Source organism: Phacochoerus africanus, chromosome 12 (assembly GCF_016906955.1).
Source record: "Phacochoerus africanus isolate WHEZ1 chromosome 12, ROS_Pafr_v1, whole genome shotgun sequence".
NCBI lineage: Eukaryota > Metazoa > Chordata > Mammalia > Artiodactyla > Suidae > Phacochoerus > Phacochoerus africanus.
In genome coordinates, this window is record NC_062555.1 from 8682190 (window position 1) to 8704215 (window position 22026).

At 37.0% G+C, this 22026-nt stretch overlaps 1 protein-coding gene across 1 annotated transcript in view; it reads left to right on the forward strand.

Moving 5' to 3' along the window:
- BRINP3 (BMP/retinoic acid inducible neural specific 3) overlaps nucleotides 1-22026 on the forward strand; it is a 195530-nt gene that overhangs the window by 61391 nt on the left and 112113 nt on the right. Inside the window, exons 4-5 of the mRNA XM_047754623.1 lie at nucleotides 8455-8560; nucleotides 12429-12665. Coding sequence (XP_047610579.1) covers nucleotides 8455-8560; nucleotides 12429-12665 — 343 coding nt within the window. The remainder of the gene's footprint in view (nucleotides 1-8454; nucleotides 8561-12428; nucleotides 12666-22026) is intronic.

Below are 22026 nucleotides of genomic sequence, written 5' to 3' on the forward strand. Positions count from 1 at the left end.
TAAGAAAAAAAGTGTAAGATATTAAAATATTGGGAGTTTTTCTCTCCTAATTTTACTCCCTCAAATAATGTCCTAATCTTGGAAAATAGTGCTTTTAATTTTGTTAAGGTGTCATTGCTTTTAGAAATCTTCCAAACTATATCTATGGGGTCTTTTTCTGATACCTTTTTCATTATTAGGGTTTCTGTTTTGAATATTAATTATGAAAATTTAGTAAACTCTGTTCTTTAATGTAAAATATAATGATTTATTTTCAAAAGATTTCAAAGCCCTTTAACCAATATAAACTAAAAATTAATTACCATTATGAAAAATTGAATATTTAAATAGCTTGCTTATGTAATTACAATTTTTATTGTTACCTGTAGTTGAGGTTACTAGGAAAAGGCTAATGTCTTTTTTCCACTTTCAGAGAGAAGTGGAATTATGAGTATGCACAAAATAAAAATAAGAAGGATTAATCTACAAGTTAGTCCTAGTGGATGATTGACTAATCATGTACATATCTGCAATTATAGAATAGGCATAATCATGGCCTTGAAAGAAAATGAAATAAATGTGATACTTCAAGAAGACTAAAAGGGAATCAATTCCAATTAAATAAATTATTATATTAATAACCTTAAAATAAATAATCTGCTTTTCATAATTCATTTAGTGTCAGATTTTAGCAATTTATTTTGGCAAAATCATATTATAATAACAATCAATTTGAAAGGATATCGGTACAAAGATCCATGCTAGTATTGTAGTATAGAGACATGACGACAGATAGATACCAGATATGTAGACATAGATGACGTGTGGCTGCCTTGATATAATTCATGAGAACAACTATTAACCAACTATTATTGGTAAATGTTTTACTGGTAAGTACCATATATACAGCAAAGTACGCAGTCATGGTGTTGAGACTGCAACACAGTTAAGCCTCCATCATCTATATAAAAATTCAAACATGACCAGAATCCAAGGAGGCCCCCTTACATCCTCTTACCTTTGCTACTATGCACAAAGCGTGACCACCCTCATGGCTTGCAACACCATAAAGCATTTTTGTCTGACCTTGAACTTCGTATTAATGGAGGCATGCTATATGTGGCTTACTTCACTCAACGTTATATTTGCGAGATTCATTCAAGTTATTCTATGTCATTGCGGTACAGTATGCTCATCCTCAGTTTACTTGTACATTGAATTCTCGATTAGAATTTTGATTTCTTCAGTTAAGGATTATTAAGAATGGAATTGCTATGAACCTATTTGCATGGACCCTTTGGTTATACTCGAGTTCATATTTTAAAATTGGCTTTAGGTCTGGCTCATGAGATGTGCCTACATCTACTTAGATAGTTTCTTTTTTTTTTTTTGTCCTTTTTTTTTTGTCTTTTTTGCCTTTTCTAGGGCCGCTCCCACAGCATTTGGAGGTTCCCAGGCTAGGGGTCTAATCAGAGCTGTAGCTATTGGCCTACACCAGAGCCACAGCAACACAGGATCTGAGCCGCGTCTACAATCTACACCACAGCTCACGGCAACGCCGGATCCTCGACCCACTGAGCAAGGCCAGGGATAGAACCCTCAACCTCTTGGTTCCTAGTCGGCTTCGTTAACCACTGCGCCACGAAAGGAACTCCTTAGATAGTTTCTAAAGTGGAAGCGGTTATACAGATTTATAGTCACAACTCACATTATTACCAACACTTGGCATTTTCTGGCTTTATACTATTTTAAACCATTTGGTAATGGATAATTCTACCTCATTCTTCTTTAAAATTCCTTGGTAAAGTAATACACAATTTCATCTGTTTTGTCAAGTGTACTTAAAAGTGTTGCTGCTACCATTTTACCTTATGTTTGTAGATTTCCGCTTGTTGGACCTATCCATTTCTAACAGAAGGGTGTTGAAATTTCCAACTGCGTGCATCTATTTATTTATGTAATTCTCTTCGTTTTTGCTCCATATAACTTGAGGCTCTACCCTTAGGCACCTAACATATTAAGCAGTATTATATCTTCATGAAGGGTTAACCATTTTTACCATTATCATGATGCTCTCTTTATCCTTTGCAGTTTTACTTGTCTGCTCTGTCTGAACATAATATAGTTATATAATTATACTCTTGCTTTCTTTTGATTAGTATTAGCATGGTATATTTTTCTCCATTTAGTTACGATTAATCTACACTTTTAATCTTTACATTTAAAGCGCACTCCTTGGGGACAGCTTAAAGTTGGGTCTTGTTTTATGCTCTACTCTAAAAATCTGTCTTTTAATTGGTGCATTGATTTTCAAAGTGATTGTTAATATAGTTGGATTTATATCTACTATATTCATTGTTGCTTCTTATTTGTTACCTTTATTTATCGTTCCTATTTTTGTCTTCCACTCTTCTACCTTTTGTGGTTTTACTTAAGCATTTTACATGATTCCATCTCCTCTCCTTTCTTAGCATAGCGGTTATAGTCTGTTTGGTTTTTTTTTTTACATTTTCTATTCATCTCCCTGACATATGCAATATACATTTATAGTTAATCCAAATCCATTTTCAGATAACACTACACCACTTCATGGGTAGTGTGAACAACTTGTAATAACACAATAATCAATTATTCTCTCTCATCTTTTGTATCATTCTATCATTCTTGTCATTCATTTCATTTATATAAGATACATAAACTATACATTCCTTATACATTTTCATATTATTATTTCGAACAAACTATTATCTGTTAGTTAAATTAAAAATAAGAAAAATAAAAAATATGTTTGTCTTCACTTATTCCTTTTTTGATGTTTTTTCCTTACTTCATGTAGATCTGAGTTTCTAACCTACAATATTTTTTCCTCTATAAAGAAGTTGTTTTGATATATTTTTTTCTTTTGTCTTTTTAGGGCCACACCCACAGCAGATGGAGGTTCCCAGGCTAGGGGTCAAATTGGAGATACAGCTGTCAGCCGACACCACAGCCACAGCAACTCCAGATCCGAGCCAGTCTGCGACCTACACCATGGCTCATGGCAACGCCAGATCCTTAACCCACTGAGCAAAGCCAGGGATCTAACCCGCATCCTCCTTCACACCCTCAGTGGGACAGGATGGCTAGAGTGGGCTGCAATTAGGTATCCCCTTTCCCTTAGGTCAGTTAAGCTCTGATAAACCACCAGAAAATTAGACGCTCTTTCTGGGCATAATTCTTCATAAGTGAACCACGTGGTACTGATCAGTATTCTGTTGTTTCATATACCTAATCAATGGTTTATGAACTTATTCAGAAACTATTTCAATATACTCTAACATATCTCTTGAAACAAAACAGAATATTTTGTGAGGATAGAAGGGCTGTAACAATATAAAGCACATGAAAATTTGGTGTTAAGAATAAAAGATGATCCTGAACAGCAGTTACTCCTACTGTCAACCATGTTCAAGTTGGGTAAAAAGATTAGGGCACATACACAATGAGAGGGAAGTAGTTCTTCCTCTGGGCTTTTCAGTTTATGCCTTGGCTTGAATTCTCAATATTAACATTTATTAATTTTGTCATTATAACTGACAAATTGGAACAAGCAACACTGCTGGTCCATATTTATTCTTACCGCATGATTAATAGTTTACAGATGATGTGTCATTGTTATGGAGGGTAGATACATTCCTTTTTTTTCTTTTTTTGAGTTTAGGTGGAAAAAGCATTTCCCCCTCTTGATTTCCAAGAAGTTTTTTGGAACATTACAAACTTTAATAAATGTGCATTTGTAGATTTGCATTAAGAATTATGCTATTCCTACGATCATGTGTTTTACAGAGTTGTTGATCAACAATAATCAATTCAGTCAAAATGGTTGAACTAACACTTTGTTTATTTTTAAAAAAGCCTAGAGCAATAATAGGTTCACAGAGCTACTTATAATATATACGCATGTATGATTTTTACAAGAGGCATATACATTTACTTTTTTCATTCAGTAAGTGTAAAGGTTTTCTCATACAACCATACATTTTTTGAGAGACTCCTTGATTATCTTCTACACAAGAGATAAGGATTGTTTCTTTTTCCATGCAGTTGCTGTTGTTGTTCTCTTCTGTTCTATGCAAGTGAACTGCCTACTTTCTTCTATGTCAGTATTTCTAGTTTCATCTTGTTGTGGATTATTCTTACCATATTGTACTTGATTGCATATTGATGTGACTTGTACGAGATTTGTGTATAGACTCATTTAAGAGTGCGTGTGATTTAGGATGGATATAAAATTCAGGCACACTTTCTCTGTCTACAAAGAAAATTTTAACATACAGCACTGATGTCAGAAGAATTATTAGCATTTTATAGCCTCACATGATAGTTAGGGTATGGAAGGCTCCAGTAAGTCTGCCATAGAGTTGTTACTGTGTCTTTGCCTTTTAATAATAAACATTTCCACATAATTTACATTTACTGTGAAATTACTACGGTGGGCCAGGCCCATGAGAAGGAAGCGTGTATCACAGATTATCTCATTTTTCTTCACCACCTCCTTCTGCTGTGTGATTTTAGCCATTTTCCAGACAGAAGGGTGAAGCTTAGGTCGTCGTCTCTGGGAAGTAGTAGAGGTATGACGTTGACCTTCGCATTCTCGTTTAAGTCTATTTTCTTCAAATTAATCAACATTAGTTTGTATAATTCAAATTATTTAACATGATTTTTTTACTCTCTGCACAATTCTCCAGCCATGAAAAGAATAGGCATCAATGCAATAAAACAATACAGAAACAATATAGGAAGAGTTGAAACTAGAGATGTTTTCCCATTTACTATACTTTTATACCCTCTCTGATTTTTAACAGGAGAGTTGAACAAAATTCATATAAATTGTCAGTGAGAGAAGAGCATGTTTGTTATATTTTGGAAGCAAATTTGTGCTAAATCAGTTTTGACATTACATCCGCAGCAGGTCAAGCCATGTCTTCCAGTCCCCTCCATTCCACACCCAGTCCCTTAAGCACATTCATTTTCCTCATGATATTCAGATAAAAACACAACTCAGTGGTTCTTCAATACTTCAGAAAGTTCCCTTGTTTCAACATCCTCTCACCAAGAGATAAATTTTAGAAAATACGTAAAACGCTTTCTCATTGTGTATGTCATTGCTCAAAATGCTAAATGCTATCAGTTCTGGATTATTGTCTTGTCAGTCTTAATCATTTTTATGTGTAGCTATTGGACAACTCTTGCTTCGATATGTTATATATGGAGACCCCTAAATCAGATGTCCATCTATCAGCTGATGAACAAAAGTTCAAGCTATTGCTGGCACAACTATATAATTCATTTTTGGTAGAGTTAATATATCTACATAAATGTTTGTATAATAAGTTAGCTTTTATTAACTTTCTTTTCATTTTTATTCCTTTTATTACATTGACATAATACAGACATATTTATTACTGATGAAACATGTAGGATCCTTAAAATCTGCAATTGGAAAAGTAGATTTTCATCAATGAATGTGCTAGAGTTTGTGAATTTTTATATTAAATCAGACAGTGACCAATAAAATCAGTTGTGAATGATTAAAGACAAAATAAAATTATCAATGAGATATGCTATATTTTATTTTATACTGCAAAGTTAGGGAATAAAATTATCTACAGATAAATAGTTAGAGATATTCAAACTTTCTCTAAATGTATAGGCCTATTATTTAAATCTCCTGAATTTGCTATTAAGAAAACAGTAACTGAACATAAGGGACCGTCTGTAATGAGATAAAATAATACAGTTTAACCTATTTCAAAAGTTGAGCATTAAGAAGATTGCACACTAATTTCTCAGATCCCATGTCAATGAGTGTGTGCTTTAAGATACTTTTATTTAGAAAACTGTATTAAATGGCAAATTTTGGAGCTTGTTTCTATAAATGTGGTGTGTTGGTGGGAAATAGTTAAGCTACTCTATAGAACAAGATGACAATTTAAATTATCTGAAACCCTAAATATGTGGCGTCTTCAAACCTCCTTTCACTCATTTGTTAGTAAGCATTTATATTTAAATATTAATTATACACAACCAGGCACACCCACATGCACGTATATGGCACATATCAACACCAGGACTTATTTTCCTGAATAAACTAAGAAATATTCCGTGTCACCATTGCAGGGCAGCAGTAAAGAAGTACACAGTTGGTGTGACGTTACAGAAATGGTAACGTACATTCCCAGCTGTTGTTATGTGTTCCCCTAAAGGACTACCTGTTTAAGGAAGTAGGATGGTCATGATACAGTTATTCGTCCCCTCAGGGCATCTGTCCATGGCCCTGTGTTTGATTATTACCTGTAAGTTTTGTCTCCCAAAGTAGTAATTCCATCTTTAGTATAACTTCTAAGAAATAGATCTGCATTGTCACTTCTTCTAATGGATGTTTTCAACCAAGAGTGTGATTCAACTCAGAGTCAAAGCGCTCAAAAACATGTCCCTCCTTGCATGCCCTTCATGGTGGACCTTGCTCAGCATCTTAATGTTATCACTTATGCTGCAAACTATTGCCTTTCCTTCTCTCCATTATATATGTTTTCAGTGTTTTGTAGTCTTGCCAGTTCTAATTGTTTTTCATAATCCATTTTCTTCGGATAAATCGTGTCGCCACTGCTCCTTCTGGGCCTTCACCATCTCAGTGACAGCGTTAGCATCTTCCTTGGTTTGGTTTTTCCCTCACCTGTTATGTCCTCGTCTCATAATGCCCATGGGCTTCTCCAAGGGCATAATATGTGCTGTGACTACTTCAGTGAGCAAATAGGCAATATTTCCTGCCCTTGGTGGCACTTGCATTCTAATGAGTAGTGTCAACAGTATTCATGATAAATGACTAAATTACACAGCATGTTAGAAGCTGAAAGCTACTGTGGAAAATGTAAAACAAGGTAAGGAGCAAAGGAAATAAAGGTTGGAAGAAGGACATGTCTAAAAGTATATTCATTTAAAATACATTAGTCCAGGGAGTTCCCTGATGGTGTAGTGGTTAGGACTCAGTGCTTTCACCCCTGCAGTCCACAGGGTTCAGTCTCTGGTATGCAAATGAACTGAGATCCCATATCCAGCTGCCAAAAAGAAAGAAAGAACGAAAGAAGGCAAAAAGGAAATGATTTCAGAAAATGATTTTTTTAAAATTTAAAAATAAAACAGATTAGTCCAAGTAGTCTAGAGAGAATGTCATTTGAATAAAAACTGGAAGAGAGTGAAGGAGTGCTATTAGAAATATTTTGAGGAAGATCATTCCACGTACAGGAACAGCAAGTCAAAAATCATGAGGCAGGAGAATAATTAGCAAAGAAGCCAGTGTGTTGGGATGGAGTAAATGAGAAGAGGAGGGATGAGTCCGGAGCGGTAACAGGCGGCTGGAAGATATGGCATCTTTTTCGTCCTAGACGGGGCTCAGGCTTTTATCCTGAGTGAGGTGGGAAGATGTTGTGGGGCTATGAAAGGTGAAATGAAATGATCTATGCAGTGTTTTGCAAACCATTCTGGTTATGGAGAATAAAAAGTTCCAATGCAAAAATGATTACAATACTCCTCTGTTTTGAAGTATGTTTGGCTTTAAAAATATATCCTCAGGATAGATTTCCAGTTTGCTATCATTGATTAGATGCCTCCTCATCTCTTGATTACTATCCATCTTAAGACACCCTTAGGGGAAAAAGTCTACAATATGTGATTCCATAATTAAGTGCTAAGTTGGACACTGCAGACCATAGCTTTATAGAGATGGTGTGCTAACACTAGTGCAAATTATTAAGGACTACTTTGTGTGGGTGTTTGAATATGAGGTTAATTTTGAGGATGAAGAAAAATCAATGTGTTTAAAGGGAGAATGGTGGAGGAGGGGCAAGGATGTTATCGTATAAGCAAAGGCATAGAATTAGCAGATCGAGCTGGACAGCAAGACTGCCTGCCTTCTGGGAAAAGTGGGATCGGTGGAAGCCAAGCAGAAGAGTTTAGACTTTGACGCCACCATAAAAGAGCTGAAAACTGTAGATTTTTAAGTAGAAACAATAAAATAATAAAATCAGTCTTTATACAGTAGTCTAGCAGGTGGTTTGGATTTACTGAAAAAAAATGAATGAACAAAAAGCAATTCTTAGATGAGTCAAAGCTTGCTCTCTACCTAAAGAAGCACGCTCTGCCATATCTTCAGTAAAACTGGTGACCTTTTAGGAGTGATGCTGTTGACCAAAAAGAGGTACCATTGTTTTCTCTGAAGATTGATGCCTGGTCAAAGGGAAGGAAATGGAATTGGTGATAGTGGAGCCATTTGTCTCCTCTATGCGTAGGTGTGTGTATCCGATCCCAGACCTTCTCCTGGACTGGACAGGGATGTTGAGTATCAGTTGTACAACCCTGGTGTGTGACAACTCCACTGACCTGAAAGAATACGATACACTCTGGTTTATATAATAAGGTGGATGTTTTGTTCTTCAGGTAACAGAAACACGGACAGGTCCTCTGGGCTGCAGCAACTATGACAACCTAGATTCTGTCAGTTCTGTTCTGGTTCAGAGTCCTGAGAACAAGATTCAGCTACAAGGTACGTAGGTATAATTGCACTAGTTCTCTATTAGCCTGAATGACAGTTATCCAGTTGTGATTCTTGCTTCTTCTCCTTCTCCTTCCTATTTTAAAACTAAGCAGCATTGCAGTATTAGGTTGTTACAATTCACATAAAAGGCTAATATTGTCATTGTTAACTGATGAACCGCTCTATACCAGATGAAGAGAATGTCAAAATTCACTTTACTTCTTAAATTAAGTAATGCATCAGAACTGAAATTTTGTGGTAATATTTTTCTTTTGTACAGTGATCATTGTCTCGATAAGCACTAATTTTTACATATGTCTGCCTGAGCTTTGATGTTTTTCTTGACACACTCCAATAAAAATGTCAACCGTATTTATGCATATTGTAATTTGAACTGATGACATTTTAAGAATAAACTAATATGATAGTTAAGGCTGCATTTGTCTTTTGACAAGTAGAAATATACTTAAGAATATATTAACACAATGTTTATATTTGCTTTATTTCCTCTATAAAGACAGATTATGTGACAGTGGCAATAGTTTATCATTTTCTTTCTGTTATGGTATTTTGTGAGATAATTCAACAGAAGATGTTTTAAAATAATAATTTTAACAAATATATACTATCCTCTAAATGGTTATGGATATTCATACAGGCAGGAGGAGTTATGAATCCACATATTTAAACAGATCCTAGTTCAACAAATTCAGTGAAGTCTTTGTGAGGACACATTGTCTAAATTAAGTTGACAGATCAAAGCCCGAATTTTGAGTTGTTCTCTTGTCTACCTTCTTTAATTGCCTAAGTTAGACTTGTATTTCTGATATTCAGTTTTACAAGAAAATTCTTTAAAGTTTCAGAAATTATGCCATGTTTTCCCCTCAGCTTTACAACCTTGAAAAATGTAACGGCATCAGGTTATTTAAATTTATCTTAAATGATAAATGAATTTCATTCATTTTGAATTGCATAAAAATTACAAGTACTTAGAATTTCTAAACTTGAAATGCTATCCAATTTATCATTGTCAGTTTCAGATTTAAAGTTATAAAATGTTTTCTCGAATTTAAACAGAAATGTGCTCTATCAATATTACTTGCAATTGTCTACTGTTCATTCCTTTTTAAATGTATGCATTCACTTTCCATAAGAGTATTAATTTGCGCTGAAAAAGACAAAGAATTTTTACATCAGACGTCTCTTTATTTCAATTGATTTACTATTAAATTGTATTTTTTAAAAATTTTTATTTATTGATTTATTTTTTCCACTGTACAGCATGGAGACCAAGCTACACATACACGTATACATACTTTTTTTTATTATTTATTGATTTTTACTCTCTGAAAAAGTGTTCAGTTTTAAGAACATTATATTATAAACACAAAACTTCAACCTTCTATCTGCCTTGAAAAAACTTAACACAAGAAATAAATGAAGCAATACTTCTGCAAAGACACTCTCATTTTTACAGATTAAAAATTATAATACAATTACTTGCTTTATGACATTTTAACTGTTACATAAATTCTCTGAATTTCTTTCCATTTTTTCTTCTGTTTTCAGTCTTGTATTTTGTAAAATTAAGATTGAGATAATCATCAGATTCCACATACTTAAAATACCTGAGATGTTTTAATAAGTATATGCTGACTCCTGAGTCCCGTTAATAGAGTCTCTGGCTTAGCCTGTGTCTTACACCAAAAGCAGTGTTTTCAGTAAACTCTCTAGATATTTCTGAAGTATACAGTAATTTGATGACTCACAGCACTGGGCAGGTAAGACTATGTCTAGCTTCATCATTTTACTCCCCGAAGTCATTTGACGTATTTCACCTGCCTTACATCAAGAAAGTATGTCTAACAAATTCTCATTCCTCTTCTCCTGTCACCCAAATTGCCTTTCCATCACCATTTCCTTAGTTAGATTTTAGTCTTCTGTCTAAACTAATCTTTATTTTTTATATCCTCTACTTCCCAGTGAAGCACAACTCAGCATATCCTGCATGGTTAAACATCACTGAAATACAAGGGAATTAATTCCATACACTGCGCCCTGGTAGAGGAACCCAATAGCATTACTCTACATTTATTTTCATAAGCAACTCACTCATTGCATTCTTATAGTTTATGTGAAGTGAAGCAATATTATCTGCTATTTTTAAAAATATCTTCCACAGTCCACTTGTGTGTGGTGTCATTAACGAATTAGCCTATGCCACAAAAAACCTCTCCTAATGTTGAAAACTATCCTTCTGTCAAATCATGTTCCAGTCTACCTTTTTTGTGAACCTAATATGATTGCTTTGCCAATTAATTATCCCGAGTGAAATACATGCAGTCCAACTCTAGTAATTATGAAGTATCGTATAAGATTATTATATACTTGTTATATTATTTTATATTAATTATTTTATTTTTCCTAAATGTATTGCATGTACTTTTAGGGCAGGCTATGTTCCAGTCATCTTTATGTTGGTACCTTACCTAGAAATTCTCTTCCAAATGGAAGGCATTCAATAAATGTTATTTATTTGAAGTAAAATAAAAGTGAATAATAAACTAGACAGTAGGTGCTAAGAGTACTTTTCCTGACTGAACTAAAGGAGGATTAATCTACAAGAATGAGATGGGTACAATTATCAAGATATTTATAAAGTAGATTTTTCCCTAAATGCTAATTCATTATTTTAATTAAATTAATCTTATAGCGAATGGTCATGTCAAAAATGATTTTTTTTTTGGTTAGAAAAGAAACATGAAATTTGTAGAAATTAAATTTTGCAGTAAATAGCAAATAGCCCCTGACTAAATTTTCCCTTACTTTTGTGTTTTTATCTACTGATTAGTTTGAATATTTAGCCCTTTGTTTAGATTTTTCTATTTATCAAGGAAAGCTAAAATGTAAAACTAGTAGAGACCTCAAAATATTAATTTATAGCCTTATTTTCAGTTTTGATTTTTTATAGAGTTAGCGGCTTATTAAACTTGCATGTGGAAAACCAATAAACTGTATTACTAAGGCTGTCTTAATACAGGACAAGGAAATAAACTGTGAAAAAATTAAATCAGTCTGACTGATAGTTTCCTGATAGTCAATCGAAGTGACCATATAAAAAATATTTATATAAGGTCATGCGTTGTTAAGGTATAAGTATTATAGCCACATGCCATAGCTCTTTGATCAATGCCACAACCCTTTGTGTTATGATATCTACGTAGATGTGAGCTGAGAGTCTGAAGGTAAAGTGGGAAACTATTTGACATCAAGGAAGGTAGGTTCTATCTACATCATATAATGTAAATATTCTGATCAATTAAGTCAAATAACCAATCAAATAATTTGAAAAATCAAAATCAGATAGTCTGATATATTAAACACCTCTGTAATTTCTGGGACTCTTGAACAGTGCATGGAGTCAGTGTATATTGAAAACAATGATAACTACTTCCAATTTTGCAGATTTTGCTAGTTTTCTAATGATCATTTTAAAATGTCCGTAGGTGTTCCCATTGTGGCTCAGGGGTAACAAACCTATCTAGTATCCATGAGGACATGAGTTCGATCCTTGGCCTTGCTCAGTGGGTTAAGGATTTAACAGCTTTGCCGCAAGCTGTGTTATAGGTGCAGAAGCAGCTGGGATCTGGCATTGCTGTGGTTGTGGCTGTGGTGCAGGTCAGCAGCTGCAGCTCCAGTTCGACCCCTGTAGCCTGAGAACTTCCATATGGTGCAGGTGCAGCCATAAAAAAAAAGACAAAAATGTATAGATGTATAACTTAATATGCTAAATTTTTGATCTTCTTTGGGTATTGTACATATGTATTATACTTTTTCTTTATCAAAATAAATGTATTTGCTTTATTTGCTCTGTCAGGGCTTCAAGTACTCCTTCCAGACTATCTTCAGGAGCGTTTTGTACAAGCAGCTTTGAGCTACATTGCTTGCAATTCAGAGGGAGAATTTATCTGCAAGGACAATGACTGCTGGTGTCAGTGTGGCCCCAAATTTCCAGAATGCAACTGCCCCTCCATGGACATTCAAGCCATGGAAGAGAATCTTCTTCGAACAACCGAAACCTGGAAAGCCTACAACATGGACTTTGAAGAATCAGGTAAGACATATATTTTGCTCTGACACTTTTTAAACTTGGCCAAAAAAAAAAAAAAAAACCTGCTATATTCAGAAGACTATTTTACTCTTTTGGAAGAAATTATTACATACTTGGAGGAATTTTATTCAATTTATTACTATCATTCTTTCAAACCGGCATATGTATTCCTTTTATTACTGGTTATTCAGTATTTTACTGAAAAAGTATATGGTACCTTGTGTATTGCCCCATACTGTTGGCACTAGAATCTAGCCTGCCCTTGAGTTGATTTATTAGTTATTTAATAATGAAAGTTCTTGCCTTTCTCCATATAAGAAGTTAAACAGTGAACTGAAAAAATGCACGAACTGACAGTCGAGAGTGTTACGGAATTTTCTTTTTTTGTTAAAGTATGGTTGATCTACAACGTTGTGCCCATTTCTGCTGTACAGCAAAGTGACCCAGTCATATGTCTATGTCTATGTATGTATATTCCCTTTCTTGTATTATCTTCCATCATGGTCTGTCCCAAGAGACTGGATAGAGGTCCCTGTGCTGTACAGCAGGACCTCATTGCTTATCCATTCTAAATGTAAGAGTTTGCATCAGCTAATCCCAAACTTCCAGGCCCACCCACTCCCCCCACCCCACCCTCCTTGGCACCCACAGTCTGTTCTCAGTGTCTGTGAGTCTGAGCGTTAAGGGTTTATTCGGTGGATTTTCTGAGCACTTCAAGCCCGAGAGACAGGACGCTCGGCTCGCTCTGAGTGAGCGCGCCACAGAGCTAAAGGGGGAGCCAGATAGTCAGAACATCAAAAGACTGCTGTTAATTAAAGAAAACTAGACATTTCCAGTTAATGAATTTAACACTTTTCACGTATGGGAAGATGCAAAATTCAGGGCTCGTGAAACTCTTTCCTTGATGGGTACCTCAGCTACCTGAGGCCGGTATCCTGTGCTTTCCCATCCTGAGTCTCTCAGGATGCACTCTTAGGGGTCACTCCAGTGTCTCATATCTTAATGGATGGCACCCTGTTTCCATCCTGAGTTCCTTCGGAGCTCACCCTCAGGGGCTAGGAGGTGGCTGTAGTGGCTGAAGGCTGATGCCCACAACACCCTTATTTCCTGATATGGCAGGCAGCGTTCTCTTTCTCTCTTTTACTTTTCGCCTTTTGTCTTTTGTCTTTCTAAGGCCTTACTTGTGGCATAAGGAAGTTCACAGGCTAGGGGTCGAATTGGAGCTGTAGCTGCCGGTCTCCTCCACAGCCACAGCGGCATCTGCCACCTACACCACAGCTCCTGGCAATGCCGGATCTTTAACCCACGGAGCAAGGCCAGGGAATGAACCTGCATGCTCATGGATGCTAGTCGGGTTCGTTAACTACTGAGCCACGACAGGAACTCCTCAGGCAGCACTCTTAATCCACATACTTCTGATATGCCTCTGGACTATTCTCCTGGCCCCCGAGTTCCCTTGTGAGGCAAGCTACAGAGGGTGATTTTTTACTACTTTCTTCACAGTAAGATGAATCTAAGATGAATCTCATGAATGTCCATTATCACCGAACTATTTATTTTAACCAAATTCAGATCAATTTTGATTTAATATTGTGTGGGGGATTTATTTTTGTTATTTCTGATTTTTTATGCATGCATGTGTGTGTTTTGGATGTTGTTTCGTATGGACTATGTAGCATTGAACTTTAATAAAAAGTTAAGGAGTTTCTATTGTGGCTCAGTAAGTTAAAAACCGGACATAATGTCCATGAGAATGTAGGTTCGATCCCTGGCCTTGCTCAGTGGGTTAAGGATCTAACCTCACCACAAGCAGTGGTGTAGTTTGTAGATGTGTCTCAAATCGGTGTTAAAGCGTTGATTTAGCTATGGTGTAGGCCTCAGATGCAGCTCCAATTTGACCCTTGGCCTGGGAACTTCCATATGCAACAGGTGTGATTGTTAAAAAAAAAAAAAAAGAAAGAAAGAAAGAGAAGGTTAAGAATACCTCAGTATGAAATGAAAATAATCATTCATGATCATAGAATAATAAAAATAATAAAAAAATTAAAAAATAATAAAAATTCCCATAATGTGGTGAGTATAATTATGTTGCAGGAAGGGGGACCCCTTCCAGGGCCCGAATATGAGCCCTTGCCTAACACTCAGAAATGAATTATCTGAGAAGACACAGGTGTTGACGAAGCAAAAGACTTTATTGCGAAAAGGCGCCCAGGCACAGAGCAGAAGGATAAGGGAACCAGAAGAACTGCTCTTCCGTGTGGCTCAGGCTCAGGTGTATGCGAGTGGGGTTGGTTTCTGGGTTGTCTCTGGCCAGTCATCTTGTTTGGCCCACATCTGGCCTGACGCAGGGTCCTTCCTGGTGGCACACACACCTCTTAGCGGAGATGGAATTCCAGCACCAAGGATCCTGGGAGGCTGGTCATCCTTCCCTCCTATCTGCCCTCCCAGTGCCTCTGCTGGTTTTCAGGGTAGCACCACGTTCCTTATCAGGGCCTCCTGTTGTGAGTCAGCTCAGGCAAGCAGCTATTATCCTGCCTGGTCAAGGTGGGCAGTTTAAATCAATGGTTCACTAGCAGTTATGTAGCATTTAGTCAAAAGTGTTAGGCATGACTAGATTTCAAACTGGCAAAAGATGCTTTAATTGCTAAGAGGTCAGGTTTACATGCTTGGAAGTTATAATTTTGTGAGTGATTCGTGTAACCCAACACACTTAAAAAGAGACAATAAAATTTAACATGCATTTACAATAAAAACACTTAACTTAAGCATAGAAGGAATATCTCTCGATACAAAAAGGCCACATATGACAAGTCAACAGCTAACATCAGACAAGAAAAATCACAGTTGATGATTTCAACAAACCCTCGCTCTTTTGCTTAGTAGAACTATCATTATTATTAAATGAAAGGCTAGGTAAGTAGATTTAGATTTTCGTGAGAAATGTTTTGATCAAAATAGTGCATAATAAATAATCCTTCTCCATTCTAGTAATATAACTATTTATATAAATAGGAAAAACCATCTAAGAATCAAAAATTCTGTGTCCTTGAAATTGTTGGAATGAATGTCTAGTCTCAAATTCTTCTGTTTAGTTTTCCCAATAGAATACTCATAAGCAATGTATTAGAAGCTGAAAATGTTATATTCACGTAGAACCATCTGATGTTTAATTATGAAATGTTAACACTTTTAGATAAATTATGATATGTGGTAGTCATCCTAGAGTTACATTAAACAAAAGACTCTTATCTACACATTACAGTGTTAGACCAGGGAATCTTAGGCGCCCCAAATTTGTGGGGCTTACACAGGATTTCTACCCCCTTTATTTTGCCTTAAGAGGATGTTTTAAAAGTCATCGATTGAGCATTGAGGGTTTTTGTTTCCAGATGAAGTGTACTAGACTGATGTACGCCAATGCTTCTACTGACGGTCACTACAAAGTTGAATGATTTTTAAAATATATTTTTAAAGAGATAATAGATCATAAAAGTAACAACTAAATGGACTAAAATTCCTGGCATGAGATGTAAGCTAGGGATTCACAGCTTGTTTTCTTTCTTCCTTTCGTTTTCCTTTCTTTCTTTCATCCTTCCTTCCTTTCTTTTCTTTCTTTCATTTCTTTTTTTTTGTCTTTTTTTTTTTTTGTCTTTTTGCTATTTCTTTGGGCCGCTCCCATGGCACATGGAGGTTCCCAGGCTAGGGGTCAAATCGGAGCTGTAGCCGCCGGCCTACACCAGAACCACAGCAACGGGGGATCTGAGCCGTGTCTGTGACCTACACCACAGCTCACGGCAACACCGGATCGTTAACCCACTGAGCAAGGGCAGGGACCGAACCCGCAACCTCATGGTTCCTAGTCGGATGCGTTAACCACTGCACCACGACGGGAACTCCTCTTTCTTTCATTTCTGCCAATAGAAACTTAGGGCTCTGCATTTACCCAGGCAGAGAATGGCTGATGGGAGAAGGAAAAACCAGCAAAGCTTCTAGTAGTTGTAGAGACTAGACTGACAAAAGCTAAGACTCCACGGGAAGGAAGTTCAGTTTCATTAAGAGATATTTGCTGGATTTCTGATTGTGCTGGATGCTGCAGAACTGTTCAGAAGTCTTTGTGAGCAGAGTGCAGTCTACCTCAGACTTGCAGGTGCTTAAGGGACAGAAGCTCTCTGGAGGGAGGGGCTTGAAAATAAAACAAGAAAGGATGGAAAGCCCGGGGAAGAATGAGGAAGTGACACTGCGTTTCTGCAGCTGTTTTCCCCTGAGGCACATTCATCAATTCCGGGAGTGTTAGAAGCTGAGCATCTAGGATTAGCCCCTGAAAAAAAGGCTGTTCTTCTGGGACAGAGAAATCAGAAAAAAGTTTTGTAGCCACGCTAGACACAAGTGAGTAAAACCGGAGGCTTGAGGACTTTTAAATATGTGACCAGTCTCCTCTTTAAGACATGTGCCTTAACCCTGGCAAATGACTGAAGAGATCAATACATACCTCTGAGCAATGTAATTGAATCTTCTGCACTTTTACAAGCCTGAAGCAGCAGATGCCTTACCAGGAACTTAATTGAAAGTTCTGAAAGGCCGTACCCTGAGAAGAGAAGAGCATCAGAGCTAGACTGAGTTCTATGCACCTGTAAACCATCACTGATTCGGCGCCAGCCCTGATCCGAAAGAGCTGATCAACGCTCTGTAGGCTCTGCTGAATATGACGAGGGTGACCTCTTGAGGAGGAAAACATTTTCTAAAACCTCGACAGTTCTTCTCTATGATGGACATAAAAAACTCAGATTTACAACACGAGTGAGCAGACAAGAACTTATGGCCAGTATCAAAGAGAAAAGAAACCAGGTAACAGATGTAAGATGGCCCAGATATTGAAATGAGTGAGTTCAGGTAATTGTTATTAAAATGTTAATTGTATTAAATTAACATTTTAGTCACAATTTAATAAAATAAAATTAAATTTTATTCATTAAAAAAGGAAAGGAAAGGGAGGATAGAGTAGATGGAGATATTGAAAAGTTCACCAGAGATATGAAATCTATGAAACTGGATGAAAAGATATCCTAAAACATAAAAATGCAATATCCGAAAATAATAACTCAAGGTTTTGTTTTAATAGGAGTTTTTGGCAGAGTGGACAAGAGACTTAGTGACCATGAAGAGAGGTTAATAGATCAACATGGAAGCAGTGAGGAAAGTAACAACAAAATATTGGCTAAATGCATGATGAGCATATGAGACATGCATGAAGGGTCTAACATTTTAAAATTTGAGACGCGAGGGGAATGGAGGGGAAAATGGAATAAACCACATCGAAAGATGGAAGTCATACACATTTTTAAAAACTGAAAGCATCCAAATTCAACCTACAGATTCATATAGTACAACAAACACACAAAAAGGATAAATACAAAAAAAAAACAACAGTGGCATATCATAACAAATCTGTTTAAAAAAAAAAAAGAAACATTCTTCTAAATTCACAAGAGAACAAAGAAAGACATTGTTCCCACTGAACTAGCAATGAGCCTGACCTGTCAAAACAAAAACAGAGTTTGACAATACAAAGTTAAAAAACAGAAAGAAACAATTACTATAGAATTATGTATCACTCCAAAATATTTTCAAAAATGAAGGTGAGAATAAAAATATATCCAAACAAGAAATGCTCCATGAAAACAGGGACAAAAGAAAGAAAGAAACTTACATGTACTCTTGCAGTGGCAGTGCCAAAGGAAAAAATGGTATGTGGATTATATTTTATTAGATAGAAACAATTTAGTTGCCAGTTACTAAGAGACTACTTCCACCTAGATCTGGCTGAAGGATTTGAATGTAATGAAAAAAATTGGTAGTCCTTAAAATTACCATTTATTTTAATTTGGATTCAAGCATTTACCCAAATTGCCAGAAAAGTAAAGAAAAACTAAATAAATGGCAATATGGTATCTTTCTCATATGATGTTCTGATTTATCCTCACCTCTTTTCTGGATGAATAAGACATTAATTATTTAAGCTGTAGTTATGTAATATGATGGTACATACAGTGAATAAACTTAAGGATACAGGGCTTGGTTTACACAGAGCGCAACTCTTTTAGCACTTTTTTGATGTAACTTCTTTACTCTTCAGAAAAATTGTGTTATCACTTGGGATATGGGAACTCTAAGGTGTACTGCATGCTGTCAACATATATCTTTATCAGGATCATGTCCTATTAAGTGTAAGGAAATTCATTTGACGAACCAAGAATGGCAGCTGGAGGCCACACGGTAATGCAATTGTCTAGGTGTTACTTTTCGAGAATCCTCTCCATTTGACACTTCCCCTGCAAAAAGATAAACTTTCTAATGCTGTAATGGCAAAATGTCCTGTAAAAGTTGTGTTAACTTGATTTATAAACTTAAAAAATATAATGTATTTCTTCCTATTACTTTTATGTTGACTCCCTTTTCTTTCTCAAAAACCGTTTCTCAGACCCTCAGATGACATTTAAATATCAGTTTACAAGCTATTTTCCAGGGAAAATAAGTATATCTAAATAAGACATCTTGGAAATTCCTGTTGTGGCTCAGTGGAAGCGAGCCCAACTAGTATCTATGAGGATGTAGGTTCAATTCCTGGCCTCGCTCAGTGGGTTAAGGATCCAGCGTTGCCATGAGCTGTGGTGTAGGTCACAGATGGCTCAGATCCCACATCCCTGGGGCTGTGGTGCAGGCTGGCAACTGTAGCTCTGACTTGACCTCTAGTCAGGTCCATATACTGCAGGTGTAGCCCTAAAAAGCAAATAAAATGAAATAAAATAGGCATTTTAATTTTACCAACTTTCAGTGGAATGAATGTTATAACTTTAATAAAATCTACCGCTTTCTCTCAGCATTCTATCTCTTTCCTTGACACGACAGCACCATGATTTTTCTTTGAGGAGCCCCCACTTCCGTTCTTACCATTGCACCGTATATGGGAGTGCCCTCATCGTCGGATCCAGGACTGCTCTTTGATTAATGCAGGCCCATCACAAGAACCCATTCCCTTTGCTACAAAGATCAGTTCGAGACGTGTGAAAATGTGGATCAGTGAGACCCAGAAATGTATTTCCTGGGAGTATCTGGGGGAGACGAAAGATTCTTTATTTTTCCACAGTAGCTGTAGGAAGTGCTATTCATTTTTCTTCTTAGATACGACGAAAGAGTAACTTGTCAGAAGAGCTTCACAGACCCATCTTGCCGCCATAGGAATGACTTGAGCCACGCAAGGTGGAAAATAGGTTTTGGGGGGGTTACATCTAGGAGCTGTTGAAGCACTCCTGCTTCAAGCTCACCTTGCTTTTAGTGTTTCAGTTACATGAACTGATAAATTTCCTTCATTGCTAAGCCAGTTTGAGATGATTTATCACTCAGACAGGCTAGTGACGCTGAAGTAATAAAGAACCGCAAATATCTTCAAATGAGAGCACTAAAGTTTCTTTCTTCCCCACTCGACCATTGCAAATTGGGTTAGGACTTTGCCCCTCTCCTCATCCCACGACTCAGGCTGACAGACCCACCCCGATGTGGAAAAGCAGTCACCATGGCAGAAGGAAAAGCATGGCAGGATATCTGTGCTCTAAGTCCTAAAGCTTGGCCAGAACATTACACCCAGGCTAAAATGTCATTATCTAAAACAAATTTCTCTCGCCTACTTCAAAGAGGACTTTTTCCTTAATCAGATCCTGGGTGTGTGTGATAAGTTGTAATGACTGCTCACGCCACTGTTCTGATCACAGGTATTTGATTTCTTCCCCTTCTCAGATACAGAACACACTCACCTCATCTCCAAAAGACACAGAAGTCCCACTATTGCTAATTCCAGCTCAGGGGAGTGAGACTTGACAGCCTCTTCATCCAATGCAGATGTGGTTTCTTCTGTTACAGAGATTTATGAACCAAAGTTACTTCCTTCAGATAGACAATACACCAAGGTAGACTGAGTTAGGAGAACTATTAGAAAGCACCTCCAGCCAGAAAAGGGAACAACAGGAAACACAAAGCAAACTGAAGTTTGTAGCACTTAGGAAATTCCCCTGGGAAGATGTTTTAAGGAGGCCAGACCTGGAGATGGAAAATATTCCTAGATTTGTCCTCGGTGTTTCTCTCTGGAGGTAACTCTCTTGTCTGCAGTGTTCAAACTCCTCAGTGTCTGTGTGATGATCCTATGGCATTTCCCTCCTTACACATGGGAGGTGAGAATTGGAGAATATGCCTGAGGCACAGCTGTCTCAGCCTGCTTTCCACCCAAATTTTGGGAATCAAAAGGCCATTTTAAATCTTAAACTTCATATGCTTTTTAGCCAGGAGTCATGGTACTTTCAGCATTAAAACTCACACAGAGGAGTTCCTGCGGTGTTGCCGTGAGTTGAAAGTCTGATTGTAGAGGCTCACGTCCCTGTGGAGATGTGGGTTCAACTCCTCTCCTGGTGAGTGGGTTCAGGAATCTAGCATCGCTCCAGCTGCAGCATAGGTCATAGCTGCGACTCAGATTCAATCCCTGGTCTGGCAACTTCTACATGCTGTGCATGTGGCTGCAAAATTAAAGAACAAAAATGAACAAGCAAAACTCAAGTATAAATTTCCTTGTCTTTTATCCATTTAAGTTCACTTAATTCCATGGACCAACTGTTACCAAGCCACGCTCACTGCATGACAGGCCAATAAATGGAGAGACAAGCTGTTGGGGCCAGAATTAGCAACCTTATTTGCAAAACGAGCAGACTAAGAAGATGGTGGACTAGTGTCCTAAAGAACCATCTTACCCAAGAACTCAGGCTTCTTTTATACTGAAATGGACAGGGTGCAGTTGGTCATTGCAAACCTCTTGTCCTCAGAATCCTTTGTTCTTGCACCTGTGCACATAGATCAGGTCACGATGTTCCTATAAACCTCAAGCAAGACAAGTATTATCCTCTGTTCTACAACCTTTTATCTCTGTATAATGCGAGAACATTGTGCCTTTGAAAGTCAGAGCATTGAGGATGTCTTCGTTCAAGCTAAAGGCCACATTCTTAACTTGTAGCAGAAGCAACAGAACACAAAGGTTAAAGGAAAAGAAATAGATCTGATATGAAGCCAGATTTGTTCTTCCCTGTGACACAACAGAACCCACCTACCACTTTCCTTGGATCTGCTTTCCAAATTTGCTATTTTTCTTTTCTTTTTCACCCTGTCGCTCTTCCTCCCTCTCTCATTTGACTCATGGGATTGTATTAAACTCATTTATTTCTGCCTTCTCTGATGAGCGTACTTACTGGGCCTTACACCTTTTTTGTGGACCTGTTCCCTAAGACAAATTCATACGTTCTGTGGTCTTGACAACAAAGCATCAAGG